This window comes from Bidens hawaiensis, unplaced genomic scaffold, assembly GCF_021521415.1.
Source record: "Bidens hawaiensis isolate Kalapana, Puna unplaced genomic scaffold, B.hawaiensis_p1.1 tig00015249_1, whole genome shotgun sequence".
NCBI classification, from domain to species: Eukaryota; Viridiplantae; Streptophyta; class Magnoliopsida; order Asterales; family Asteraceae; genus Bidens; species Bidens hawaiensis.
In genome coordinates this window covers 38,729-54,026 of record NW_027492358.1, presented here as the reverse complement: position 1 = coordinate 54,026, position 15,298 = coordinate 38,729, and the positions used below count along the sequence as shown (strand labels likewise).

General features: G+C 32.7%; 1 protein-coding gene across 1 annotated transcript; it reads left to right on the top strand.

Moving 5' to 3' along the window:
* The first annotated feature begins 4,780 nt into the window (after nucleotides 1-4,780).
* On the top strand, nucleotides 4,781-6,857 carry LOC143548770 (putative pectate lyase 5). The gene is made up of 4 exons (XM_077039856.1): nucleotides 4,781-5,001; nucleotides 5,311-6,051; nucleotides 6,170-6,308; nucleotides 6,389-6,857. Exons 1-4 carry the CDS (start codon nucleotides 4,895-4,897, stop codon nucleotides 6,608-6,610), a joined length of 1,209 nt encoding a protein of 402 aa, XP_076895971.1. The 5' UTR covers nucleotides 4,781-4,894; the 3' UTR covers nucleotides 6,611-6,857.
* The last annotated feature ends 8,441 nt before the right edge of the window (nucleotides 6,858-15,298 follow it).

The window sequence follows — 15,298 nt, the reverse complement described above, 5'->3', positions numbered from 1 at the left end:
GCAAAACAGAGTTGTACAATCTGTATCATCCAGATACACACCATGGGCTTTCTGTGGTTGTGGATTGGATCTCATCATGATAGTAATTATTTGGTTGAATTATTGGATTCATTTCTGAACGTATGGTTAAATCATAAATGCCAACACTTTATTAATGAAACATAATTAAGTAAAATATTTAATGTTTAGTCACTTAGTACATTAAACACTAGGGCAATTAACCAGGAAAGAGACGAATCAAAAGATCAACTGTAGTCATAACTTTTTTATTATTAGACGTCGTGAATTTGAGTCAAATACTTTTCGTAATTATTGGTTTTCTCTTAGGTGAATGGACTGAGTCACCATGTTATGTTATTTGGGTAGAAAGATAATCTATTTGTCAGGGTGATCCTATATGTATGGCCTTTGTTGTTACGAGTACATTCTTGAATATACTTGAAAATATATAAAAAAATATATATAATTATAATGACATCAAATTTATGTTCTTTTTTTTAATGTATGTGGCATTAATATTATTGTTGTTGTTGTTTAAGTAAGTGGCCGCTAAATTACACTGTTACAAGGTTGTCAATTCGGATCCCGTGTTTATCTGGGTTTTCGTCCCACCGTGTGTTACGTCATATAGTTATGCGCTTGTTGCGGCACAAAAACTGTCAAATGACAGCCAGCGGTATGGTTTCACGGGGGAACACCCAAGCCAAACTCTAAAACCAGCGCATGTCCGGTTAAGACAACATAGTCTGGCCAGATTAAAACAACGAGGGTCTCAAATTGAAGAGTTTAATGGCCTAAACACAAAAAAGAAATTCATCATTCTAAAAATTTTCAAACAAAAAAAAGTGTTAAATTACACAAAATTCAAACAGCAACCCTCAACTATCTAGATGCTGACAGTTTTACTCTACAATAAAAAACAAAGGTGGTATGAAGGATTTTATTTTAGTGTAAAATACAAAATGCCGACAATGAAAAAGAAAAAACAAGTGTCGGTGCCCCTAAATCTTATGTACTAAACACACAGCCTTTATTACTTGTCTCTCTTTATAAATGAACAGACTTGTGTCGTTTTGTCTTTGTGGTTTGCAGGGTGCTAATCTCCGATTAACATCGCTATTAAACTTTTATCAGACTAGGGAACGGTTCACAAAAACATAATCGAACCAAATTTCTTGTTCATGTTTGTTCATTAAGGATTGTCAGTGTCACAAACACATAACCGAACGAACTCAAATAAACACAAACGATGTTTTATTTGATTTGGCTAACCAAGAATTATTAGTGTCAAGGGTTAGGTCTGGCTATCAAGTTTTTGTTGGTGGTTTTTTAAGAGTCATATTTATATGTTAATTTACATATAAAGTTATCGCATAATACTAGTTTTTTTTAACAGTAGAAAATCTCACGTGTAAACCTACCCTTTCGGGGCTAGGTCCAAGGTCGACTCCTTAATCGCCGTGAGACCGTACCCCCTGATTGCGGAAACCAGAAGGAATCCGTAAACCCTTGCCCATGATGGGTTCGAATCCGGGATTAAATCCCTGAATCATCCATTCACCCAGATGTCCTTTGAACTGGTCCAAGTGGGAATCGAACCTGCGATCACCACTTTGAAAGAGCGGAACCCTTACCACTAGACTGACTTCTCAGGACGACTTAATAATAGTTAACAATTTTGTTTAAATCTATATAAAAAGATTAGAAAGTCATTAGAGTTTACATAGAACACAATATAATGAAGTTCACTTTCATAATAAGTGTTTCATCGTATATTAACTTCCGTACAACACAACATCATCGTAGAGTTCACTTTCATAACACAATTTTAATTATAAATCAAATTACATTATTTAGTAATGTCTTTTCATTAGAGTTATATATGTAAACACTAGTTATTACAATTGAATGATATTTGGGTTTTAATGAGAAGTGTCACACCGGATTTCTACTACTACCCAGCAGTGTAGCCTATGGCCACTACTTGGGCATATCTACGGGTCCCCCTAACTCATTTAAAGTAGCGTAAAAGTTGGTCATCATAGACGACTTAACCTTTTAAAAGTAACTATTAAATACCTTTATTTTTTTTGTGAAAACATGACTCAAATTGTAATAGAAATTTAATATTTGATTATAAATCAAATAATAAAACCTGCCATTGGACCAATATTATATATATAAGATAAATATTGCATGTTGGTGTCACAAATCTTGAAAGACATATTTAATTTGGGTATTTAAGTAATTCATTTGAAGTTCACACTAAATGTTTATGTTTGGCATCAACCATGCGCAAGTTCGAATCCCGGCTGGAAACTTTCCTTTTATTTTATTTTTTTGACTTAGATGGATGGTCCATTTTTAGGCGTTTAGGCGGTTCACAAGTTTGTTTTCTTCTTCTTTTTTTTTTTTTTTTGAGTATTGCAATTAGTTTTATTCTCCTTTTTTGCTTTTAATATGTATTTTTTTTGGTTTTTTAGTTACTGTATCATTACCAATGTAACCAAAACCAATTGAACTCGTGATGCTCAAGTTTTACCGACCGATTCACGTAGTTTGAAATGTGTTGTAACTGAGACTGACCAAATTCGTGTCGAGTTACCACCGCGCCACAACGCTCAGGTTTTCCCGACCGAATAAACGTCGTTTGAAATGTGTCGTAACCGAGACCCACTGAATACGTCTCGAGTCGCCACCAAGGTCCGGATACCAACTGTATAAACGTCATTTTAAACATGTTATTTTTTGTATCGTAAGCTATACGAGTTTTTTAGTTCCGGTACCATAATAAACTTAACCGAAACAACCGAATTCGCAATGGGTAATAACCAGATCCGAAACTAGAGCTAGAAAGGTCTTATTTCGTTTATATATATATAGATAAACAATCAAATGTCGGTGCCACTAGTTTCTTTTTTGAATATTATATTAATTTAGTTACGATATGTATGCAAATCATTTTAATAGTTAAACAAATAAGTTTGTGTGGCTTGATGGATCTTCAATTTGTTTGTTTAGCTGTAGGCAAGTTCAAAGCTCTGGTTCGAGTCTCATTAAGCATCCTTTTGTTTTTCTTACTTTTCTCATTTGATTATTTGATATTTTTGTGGAGCACATATCCTTTTTTGTATATGATTTTCTATGCGTTTTTTTATCATTCTATTTGTTTTATTTTAATTTGAAGAATTTATTATTTGCATTTATTTTCGGAACCATTACGAACATATCAGACACCAGCCGAATTCGCAACGACTCACCACCGCAATGCCCGGATTTTAACTATCAAGTAAACATCATTTTAAATATGTTATTTGTATCATAAGCTACATTGTAACCAAGTTCGTGTCATTTTGATCATAAATTATACGTGTGCCAATACAATTTTAAACTTTACATTTTTTTTCCTGATTTATTGCCGGTGTTGGGGCGAACTTAACCAATACTGACTGAATTCACATTGCTGCACTGCCGCAACGCGGCGGTTGTTTACTAGTTAATGTCAATTGCTTAAAACCTTAATAATCAATACTATTCTATTTTACATTCCAGATTTGACAAAAATATATCAAGTCACAACAGCCATAACTTTATCAAACACTCATGAAATTATAAAAGTTACATTATTTACAGTTTTTCAAAGCAAGTCAGCTTTATCTTTTTTGGAATTCTGAAATTATAAGACAAGCTCATTCTTAAAGTTGAGATCAATTTAAAGGTTAGGTATATTGGTTTTTTTTTTTTTAATAACAATGCATCCACCTTCATTGGTTTCTAATCTATTCCAAAAATACTACTATATATCTGTTTTCATACCGCATATACTTAACTGGTTTTTGTGGGAAAGCTTTAAACCTCAAATTAAAACATCACGTCATTGTCACGTAGACAGTAAGACCTTAACTAACAGTCTAACATGCCCTTTAGCACTGCATTGTTATTTAAAGCCTCAATGCCATGATAAAGGCCTGCTATTTCTTTGTTAAAGGGCGTTTCCACACATTACCATTTTCCCTTTTACCATTGAGACGTTAAAACCCAAAAAGTTATAATTGTATATAGACATACAGTAAGTAATAGTATATAGTATTATTAAATATAACGCTATAAGAAAAATGGCATAAAAGACTAGATATAATAGGTAAGATGTAACTTATATTTATATATTTACTTTTCTTTTTAACAAATTTTAATTTCAATCAACTATTAAAGAGCCATTTTACTATTAATTGATTGTCCCCTATGGTTTATAAACATGGTCCAAGCATTTCGTTTTCATAGAAACTATTTTGTACATATTTCATTTTCAGTAGATTAACATTTATCAAAAGCAAAGAATTCTTAATTTAGCACAAAACTACAAATTAAGGACCCACAATTTATAGATCAAAACATAATCATATATGTTTTTTATTTAAGACGGACGTTGCTGAAACGATATATACAGTATATCATAGTATTGGCTAGAGACTTTAAAAGCGACGCGTACGTAGCTCTAAAAGCAAAAACCTTTTACTAAAATCTCTAACATGAATTGTCTACTATCATGTTCATGAAAAGACTGCTTTAAACTTTATTATCTTTGATATACAAATCACTAATTAAAGATGCAACATAAGTGTGTCACAACTTAAGAATTAGAAAGCGTAGTAAAATACATTCTCTAACCCCATTTAACCTATAAGACCTATACTTATAATAAATAATTTTCCTTTTTCTCTTGGATTTTTTTTAAAGTTTTATATCTTGAATGAGCTATAATTGCATGAGTGGAGCACCATGTGGCTTTGTATGTTCTCTCAAAATCCAGTATTAATAATCCCATTCATCACTCATCTTTGACACACATTCTTTCTTCTCTCATTGTATATCTATCTTAAGAGGGAAGAAAAACATGAGCCTACCAATCTTTCTTCTTCTCATTCTTGCCATTTTTGCCCCTATCTTCACTTCATCTTCACAAGTACAAGATCCTGATCTTGTTGTAGAACATGTCCACAGGTATACTAAGATAACCCACCTTTTAATATTCCACTTTTGTCAATGTGTTATATAATAATGTTGTTTTAATTAATGTGAGTATATGACTATGTTACCGGAAAACTTATACAATTACTAATGTAATGGGGTTTTTTAATAGTATTGTTGTTATTAAACAATTAAACAAATAATATTTTATGTATTTGTAATATTAATGTTGTTTTAATTATTGTGAGTATCTGTTATCGGAAAACTTGTACACTTACTAGTGTAATGAGGTTTTTTAATAGTATTGTTAGTAAACAAATAATATTTTATGTGGCAATGTAGGAGTATAAATGAATCTAGGAGGAATTTAGGATCTCTATCATGTGGGACCGGAAACCCAATCGACGATTGTTGGCGATGTGACAAGGGTTGGGAAAAGAACCGCCAACGGCTAGCCGATTGTGCAATTGGCTTTGGAAAACACGCCATTGGAGGGCGTGATGGAAAAATATACGTTGTGACAGACTCTAAAAATGATGATCCAGTAAACCCTAAGCCAGGAACTTTAAGATACGGTGTGATCCAAACTGAACCATTATGGATAATATTCGCACACGACATGACTATTAAACTTAAAGAAGAACTCATGATGAACTCGTTCAAGACCATCGATGGTCGTGGAGCCAATGTTCATATAGCCGGTGGACCATGCATCACTATACAATATGTGACAAACATTATTATACATGGTGTCAATATACATGATTGTAAGCAAGGAGGGAACACCGATGTTCGTGACTCGCCGGACCATTACGGGTTTCGTACGATTTCGGATGGTGATGGGATCTCGATCTTTGGGGGAAGTCATGTATGGGTGGATCATTGTTCTTTGGCTAATTGTCATGATGGGTTAATTGATGCCATACATGGCTCCACAGCCATAACCATATCAAATAATTACATGACACATCATGATAAGGTCATGTTATTGGGACATAGTGACACTTTGCTTCAAGACAAGAATATGCAAGTCACTATTGCATTTAACCATTTTGGTGAAGGCCTTGTACAAAGGATGCCAAGGTATGTTATACTAATTATTATCTATAAATAATTAAAATTGTCTTCATATACATATATGTATCAAGTATAAGCATGTTCAACTATTGATGTACAAAATTTATTTTTTGGATAAATAAAGGTGTAGGCATGGGTATTTTCATGTGGTTAACAATGACTACACACATTGGGAGATGTATGCAATAGGAGGAAGTGCTTCACCAACTATCAATAGCCAAGGGAATAGATTTCTAGCTCCCAATTCTCATGATAACAAAGAAGTGAGTACCAAAAAGATATTAAAGGGTATTTTAATCATTTTATATATTTTTATTTATTAACGTTTTTCTTGTAATTCCAGGTGACAAAACGCGAGGATACAGCAGAAAGTGAATGGAAACACTGGAATTGGCGTTCAGAAGGTGACCTCATGTTAAACGGTGCATATTTCACGCCATCTGGTGCAGGGGCGTCCAAAAGTTATGCACGTGCATCAAGCCTAAGCGCGAGACCATCTTCCATTGTGGGCATGGTCACGGCTAATGCAGGCGTGCTTGGATGCAAGAGAGGCTCTCGGTGCTAGTCTTTAACACCACGAGTCTTTCGATTGTTTTCTAAGTTGACCAAAAAAAGAAGTAATACTGTGTTTATAATTTTATATTAAGTTAATTGTATAAGCAAACAAATTTTGCACTTCAAGTTAGCCTTTCTCTCTGTTTCCATGAACCCTATTTGAAAACAGATGAATCAAGAGCTACATTTGTTATGGCTTGTTAAACTATATTTGATTATTGTGGTAATATTGTTGTTCAAATGTATATTATAAGTACTTCTTAGTTTACTACCTTTGATCTTGTATTCTATTTCCTTTCATTATTATACAATTATATAATATTATTTAAGTACATTTTGAGTATAAGAAACAAATTTCGAAAAAACAGGTTGGGACCTTATAGTAATATAAACTATATAAAAAAACATAAATATTATTCCTTATTGTTCACATGAAAGTTGGATAATATGGTACAAAATTTAATCAATAATTGAGAATGTACAAAAAAGTGAAAAAAACCACCGACTCATCTCATATAGACAAAGGGTAACACAGCATCTAAAAGCAAAAATGTACAACATCTAATGCATGAATGATGCATTAAATTCTTACATAAAGAACCCATCATTTTGGTAGACCTAAAAATGTAGCCAATGACAAGTAACAAGAGGAGAATTTACCTATGGTAATACCAACACTAGAAGCACTAAGGTACAACCAATTAATACACTAAGAAATGCATTTAATTCCGTCTTAAAGAACCCATTGTATTGATAGACCTAATTTAACCGATAACTGATGGGGATTTGACCCAATGATATCTGATGGTGTAATTTGTGTTTTTTTTAAAGTTGAGAGTTTAAATTTTGGGGGGCTTTAAATATACCAAAAGTTTTTATTTGGTATACCAAGTCAACCCTATTAATCTACTACTAATCATTCAATCAACTACTAATCATATCAATCATCATTTTTATTCTATTTTATTTAAATATAACTACTAATCATTACATAATAATTATTTAAACTACTAATATCTATTTTTTAATTAGGTTTTTTTAAAGGCTATTGTAATTAGTTTTTTGCAATACTAGTATTAATAATAGTATATTAAATATTTTATTATACAATTATGAATATTACTAGTCTTCTAAAAAGTACTCAAATATATAAATACGAAAATACAAGTTCATTATGAATGTAAAAACACTAAAATAATTAATCACTTAAATCCACAAACCCACTTTCAGGACGATAAAGTTGGCTGTACAGTTCTAGACGCGTATGATTAAGACAAATTGTTACTTCACACGTATGATACAATTATGACAAGAAACAACAACCAATATCTAAAATGTAGGGTCTGAGGAGGGTAAGATGTAGACAGCCTTACCTCTATCCCATAGGGATAGAGAGGCTGCTTCCGGTGAGACCCCCGGCTCAATAGTAGTTTTGCATCAAGCCTTGGACATAAGGCATATAACACTCAATCATCGGGACACCGGCTGATCGGTGCATGTGCCCTTGTCTTTCGGCTATCAACGCCACCACATGATGCCTGATTAACCTTCCGCCACTTTTAACGTTATTTTCACAAGATTATTTTCACAAGCAGTCCGCTACAAAGCGAATTTTGTCTAAAAAGCGTATACGAATATAAGAATTTAACCCATCTCATAGATTTGATGATCAAGGTACTTATGATGAAGAGAGTGAGTTTGTTAAAACACTTAAACACACATCACATATATTTTTTTTAGTACTTACCATATCCAGTATTATTATAATTTTGTAACTAAAGTTTGATTCCTGTTCCATCATTTAGTTTTGACGGCACCAGGTTATAATAGGAGACTATGCGAGTAGGTGACGTTTATTAGTTAGATCATTGAATTGAACGAATTTAATCTCATCGCACTGTCGTGCCATCAAACAAGTATTCACGGACGTTAGCCTTATCTGAGATAAGCACATCCCAGCATGGTAAATTTATCCTCACAGCTCATTTAAAACATCAGTTGACGGCTAATAAAAAAAAGTTGGGATGCATTTTGATCATGTATAACAACATATAACATGAAAATGAAGAGATAAATGCTTTACATAACATAAAAAACCAAAAAATAAAATGCCGTTGAAAGTAAACGTTGCTTAACGCCACGGCACCTCTTCTCACGTTACCTCCACACACACTTTCTCTTTTATTTTAAAACCCATCACTTCACTTCCATTCTCTCCGTCGGTGATCCTTAATTTACTTCCACTCCACATGGATGATTCATATTCATACTCAAACTCTATCACCGCCACCCTCCGTCTCATCCAATCCGACACCCACGACGATCCTCTTTCCAAAATCCAAGCCGCTAAAGATATCCGTCGCCTCACCAAAACATCCCACCGATGCCGTCGTATGTTTTCCGAAGCCATACCATCCCTCGTTTCCATGCTGCGGTACCCCTCTCTCGATGCCAAAGCCGCCGCTCTCCTCGCTCTACTTAACCTTGCCGTCCGAGATGAGACGTAAGTTATTGGATTTTAATAATTCAAACTAGAACCGATATTTCAATAATAAATTATATTAGTCTGTTCGATAATAATTTTAACTTTCACTTTTTACTGCTAACATAGTTACCTTTTAATATTCCAAACTACTCTATAATAATATTAACTTTCACTTTTGTCCTGTAGTATAATTATTATTAATTTATACTAAAATTAAGCTTGTTTTTAATTTTGTTATTAAGTATAAATCTGTGATGATTATGCTAGGCTGTGGGATTGGTATTGTGAAAATTAGGATCATGGGATTATTTAAATCGAATTTTATTATTATTATTATTATTATTATTATTTTATTTTGAAATTTGATATGATGACAGTTTTTGATATAGATTTGAATTAAATAATTGTTGTATGATTTGGAGTGTGGTTTGTGTCATTTCTGTGCTTATATGTTCATCTTTTTGCCTCGGATTCATCAATTTAAAAAAAGGTGAAGGCAGTGATATTAAATTAAAGTAAATTTTCTTAAAAGTGTTTGACTTTGTATATTTTTTGGTATATTTAACAGAACCCTAAATTTTACAGTAAACGAATGGATTTAAAAGTAGACTATTAGTTTTGAAAAAATGATTTTACTATGTTAGTGCATTTTAGAAGCACAAAGGTACATTCATTAAATGGTGAAGAGAGAGCATTGAATTCTTTCATAAAGAAACACCCATTAGTTTGGTAGACCTAATTGTATCACCAAGAAGAGAAGATATAGTGTTATTAACACTATACCACTGACAAAGGTTACTTTAGCAATAAATGTATTCAAATCTTGTGTTACTTGGACTATGTTTTTAACGGCAATCAATTTTATTAAAATATAAAAAGAAAGTACACATTCAAGAGTATCAAACCCTTATAGAAGAAACATGAGAAACAACCCTATCTAATTAAACAATCTCCTTGTAAGATGATCTGAACTTAATCCAACCATAAAGATTCATCACGATCTCCTTCAAAATAGCCTCCGTTGTTAAGCACGTGTGACTGACAGAGTTGTGATAGTTCACGTATTCCTTTGCTTCTAAATAAACTAAAGCGAAACATAGATAATGCCCTTCAAGATTTCCCTTCCCAAAGTTGAGCTTGGTTCATCCACAACATGCATACGCTATGAAAAGGACCCAAAACCCATCACATCCCAACCACACCATAAGGACATCGACCTCCAAATATCTTTAGCCCGAGAAAACCAAGGAAGACGTGCTCCACAAATTCCTCTATCAAAACACTAAACAAACACTCCAAAGAAACTGTGTTCATACCTCCCGCAATTAAGTTTACTGTCACTGGAATCATATTTACAAAAGCCTCAAAATAAACAGTTAATTTTAATAAGACTCCAATTGTCCCACTTGCACAAAATATCCAGAACCTCCGTAAATGATTTAACTAAAAAGTGAAAAGCGCTCTGTCGCATCCTCTCAACGTAGGCGTAGAGCATGTCACTAACTTTTCTATAAAAGAACTAGTAATGGTTTAACTAACAATACAATTATTATTTATACATTTTTTATTAAAATATAAATGAATTATTCTGATTGGTTGGAAAGTTGATAGACCCTAATCAAGAAGGCTCTCAAACGTTAAGTGGTTAGCGCCCTAAGGAGCTTCTTGTTTGATCTTTGATGCCCCTATTTATTAACAGTGTAGTGGTTTAGCTAAGAAATTGATGGTGAGGTCGCAGGAGGGCGGCCACGCTACATTTGGTCTTGTAGGTCGTTTTTTATTTGTTACTTTTTCAACATTAGTGAGAACTTATAGTGTTATACCATTGATAAAACTTACTTCAACAATTAATGTATCCAAATCTTGTATTCTTGTGTTACTTATAGGTAGTGCATTTCTATTTTATTTTTTTGTAATATTAATGTTCCATTTCTGATCAATTAAGTTCATATGTACCCCACATGATGAGACAGGTAACATGGCTTACTAAATAAAGAAGTTTTGTATGACATTATAACAATATCAATAAATACTAAACTAGAAAGAAAAAACACTTATCCCATCCCCATCTTAATCTTAAACTTATGTAATAAAATTTGTTTACTTGAACCAAAATGTAACACGTATTATAAGTGTGTGCATCCAAATTTCAATAATTCAACAGAAATAAAATCTATGTTTTTTTTTAAATTTTAATAATAAAAAAATATATACATAAACAAATGACAACCCTTAGTTCAAGTCACCTATTACATTAAATGATAAAAATATCATAACATCTCCATCGGTTAACTAAACACGCTCATAAATGTGATAAGTCAGATATCATTGTAGATTTTTATTAATTATTCTAAAACACTAAAGTTCTGTTAAATCGGTTTTGGGGAGTTTAAGCAATTATTACTTCTCTATTTTCAAAACTTCAGAGAAAGTTTTAAAACAACTCGAAAGCAAAAGAAGGAAAAAGAAAAAGTAAGATGGGTGGCTTAATTAGAGCAAAGTTATAAGAGATAAAGAAAGGGGAGGCTTAGGGGTCGGTAGCCTAAAAGTTATGAAAACGTCCTTACTTGCAAAATGCTTGTCCCGGTTCAAATAAGGTAGTAGCTCTTTATGGATAAAAGTTATCTCGTCTATTCATAGAGGGTCTCACAAGTGAGAGTCAGTATCGGTTAAGAGATCATTTGATGGTTCATGAAAACAAATACGTCAAGAGGACAAAGATGGATATGATGGACATAGTATGATGATGAAAAGGTTACTAGTTCAAGTGGGCAAAGGTGACAACCCCCTTTTTTGGCTTGATAAATGGGTTAAATCATTACGGTGAAAGCTTGACAATTCAGATCAGCATGTACAAAAATCTTCATTTTGGCTCAAATGGTTACCCATTATAATAAACGGTTTCATCGACGCTTGTTGCTGGATTGCATTACAACCAAATGTGCTTTAAACACTAGGGGTATTAATGTGGAAGAGTTGGGTTGTGCGGTCTGTGATAAAGAACCAGAGACTACGAAACATTTATTTATGCATTGTAAAGACATAAAAAACATCTAGGCAATTATTTCCGATTGGGTGAAGCTACATCATAGGGCTGATTTTGAGTTAGTAAAAGAGATTATGGATTATCCAAGCAAAATCATCAAATGCAAAGAGAAGTGTTGGACGGTTCGGTCTATTTTGGCGACGACATGATGGATAATTTGGTTTTCGAGGAATGATGTAGTCTTTAATAACATACCCTTCTCAATGTCCAAGATGGTGTTTAAAATCAAATCGACGTCTTTCTTATGGGTCAAACAAATGAGCAAAAGACTTAGTTTCGACTGGGAGAAGTGGTGTCAGTTTAATTCCGTCAATTTCCCTTTATAAACATTGTTATTTAGTTTTTCCGTTTTTCTTTTTTCGGGCTACTTGCCTCTTATAGGTGGTTACTCTTTTTTTTTTCGGGCTAATGTGGCAGCAAGCACCGTCTCCAAAGGAGGCAATGGGTTACACGTAAATCAAACTGCTTAAACGAGCCAAACGATATTACAACGCCTGGAACCAATTACTAGTTAATATATAAATGCTAAAAAGCAAGTAATTAATTTTTCCTATATGGTTTGAATAAGGAGATAAGTTGCTTCAAGTTTTGTAGTCCCAATGAGTGTCACCACATGCTTTCCATTCATACTCACACATCAAAACAACAACCTTCTATTTAATGAAATCCGGTTCCATGTGACTTTTCTGCCGTGTCGGAAAGGCTTGCTTTTATATATTATAATGGTTCACAAAATTAATTTCTATATAATATAATGGAATAATGATTCATATGCTTATTGGTTGTTTAAGCATACCAAACTATTAGTATAATAATAAAAATTATGAGTGTTAAACGAGTCGAATTTAACCTTGATGGAACACCTGTAAATTTCTTGATTGACTTGTTGAAAAAAAGATCTCCATTCATACTAGCTGACATTTTGATCTTTGAATGAATAAAAGGAAGACACGTGTGTAGATCTAACAGGCAGTGACAAAGTTTGGATAAAACGTCGAGAGGGAGGGAACCCATATTGTATTAAGAAAATCATAAATGAGGTGGGATCTGGCTCAAAATTTCGACCGAAAATGGATACATTTACATCACGTATACAATTTTTCGAGCGAAAAACGGGTTGCTTTACATTACTGCGAAAAGGGTGGGGGGGATCTGGCCCTTACTATACTAGTCGGGTCAGGTTGCTTTAAAAGTGGCTTCATGCAAAGTGACTAACATGTGTTTATATCTTTTGTATATGATACAAGCTTGGCGCATAAAGTTGTGAAGCTACGTAACCGAGTCTATGGTGTTATATATGGTAGTGCTATGTCTCCAAAATCAATCAATATAATTTATAAAAATTTGGTTTAGTAATCCGAAAGAGGCTAGCAACATAACTTGTTACTCATTTGCCATCTACTTCAATGTGAATATATATATATATATATATATATATATATATATATATATATATATATATATATATATATAGGGTAAAGATCCTAAGAGAACCCTTTGCAAATTGAGAACTTTGAGAACCATTTTGGACCACTAAAAACATCTTTAAAAAAATATTTAAAAAAATCATAAAACAAAAAATAATAAAAAATTTAAAAAGGTAAAAAAACCAAAATTCTTATATTTCATTCCGGTTTCATTAAAAAAAATAAAAAAAAACGTCGTATTATACACATATGTATAATTTTATATAATCTTTAGTTACGTAATATACACATATGTACAGTATCATTTATCTTAAATTATACACATGTGTACAAAAAAAACATGTAAATATACATATATGTATATATTATACATATGTGTATATAATTTAGCTAAACCGAGTTTTTTTTTATGAAACCGGAATGATAAAATAAGAATTTTGATTTTTTTTACTTTTTTGATTTTTGTGTTTTATTTTATTTTATGATTTTTTTTATTTTTGGGTTTTCTGTGGTCTAAAATGGTTCTCAATTTCAAAAAGGTTCTCTCATGATCCTGATCATATATATATATATGAAAATGTAATGAAATGTCTCCTCTCTCATTTTCATCTTTATATGTTTTTATGAGAGCAAAGCATTAAGTACAATTATTTTCTCACCCAAAACGATATTAATATTAAAAGTTTAATTATGACACGTGTATTCTTGAACATGTGTCACATAGAAAACAAATACAAAATATGTGCCCAAGGTATTTTTACATCTAAAATCACTATCAATAATTATCAAAGATCCATAACAAAATGTTACATAACATGATATACGTAATCATAACCGACAGTGAATTATATATTAAACTGTTGGAGATTTAATATTATCGACAACTTGGTACTAGCTATTATATTCATGAGATCCAAATGCTATTGTACATTATTTGTACATACACTTCTACTAGGGATCACAATTTTGTTACACGTCGACACTGTTGTAGAACTCGCTAGTCACTAGTCAGATAATGAGACGAAGACTAACGATTAATAAGATTGGAATTTTTATATATAATTTTCAGTAATGTATATAAACACATATGCTTATATGTAATTTCTAAATATGAACACATTTTTATATATACACATTTTTATATTTAAGTTATATACACACGGTTTTATGTATATATAAACAGAATCGTCGGAAATTGGCTGGAAACTACCGCAAGTGGTCGAAATTAGTCGGAATTAAGGCCCGACTAGGTTCAGTAAGAACCAATTTGGTTCGACCACCTATTTTCTCGCCAATAATCCAAAAATTAACCAGCCACCGACCAACTAGCGATTAGACGTCAACTAGTCAAGCTTTTTTCAACATCGCACGTCAATTAGACCGAAAAATAATCAACACCAAGGAAATCCAAAACCCGAACCGATTAACACCTAACTCTAACTCAAACCAGACATAAATAACGACACTAACCAATGGGATAGTGGCCAGTTGACAAAAACAAAACCTTTAAACACATGTGTCTGGAAGGAGAGGAGGGGTGTCTTGTTCAAGTTCCACATACGACAATGACTAAAAAAGATTCGACGTTTACCGACCGACATTAGACACGTGGACAAGGTTGGTGGAGAATTGTATTATTGGGAGGCACAAGAGCCCACCTAGCCCAACACACATGCTTGCTAGTTGCTAAAGTGTAAAAAGTTTCCTTTCAATGTTCATGGCTTATTGAACTTGACCCTA

Coding starts and splice junctions, on each gene's coding strand:
- LOC143548770 (XM_077039856.1), top strand. CDS start 4,895: ATGAGCCTACCAATCTTTCTTCTTCTCATTCTTGCCATTTTTGCCCCT. Junction 6,052..6,169: donor CTTGTACAAAGGATGCCAAG/GTATGTTATACT, acceptor GGATAAATAAAG/GTGTAGGCATGGGTATTTTC. Junction 6,309..6,388: donor ATTCTCATGATAACAAAGAA/GTGAGTACCAAA, acceptor TTGTAATTCCAG/GTGACAAAACGCGAGGATAC.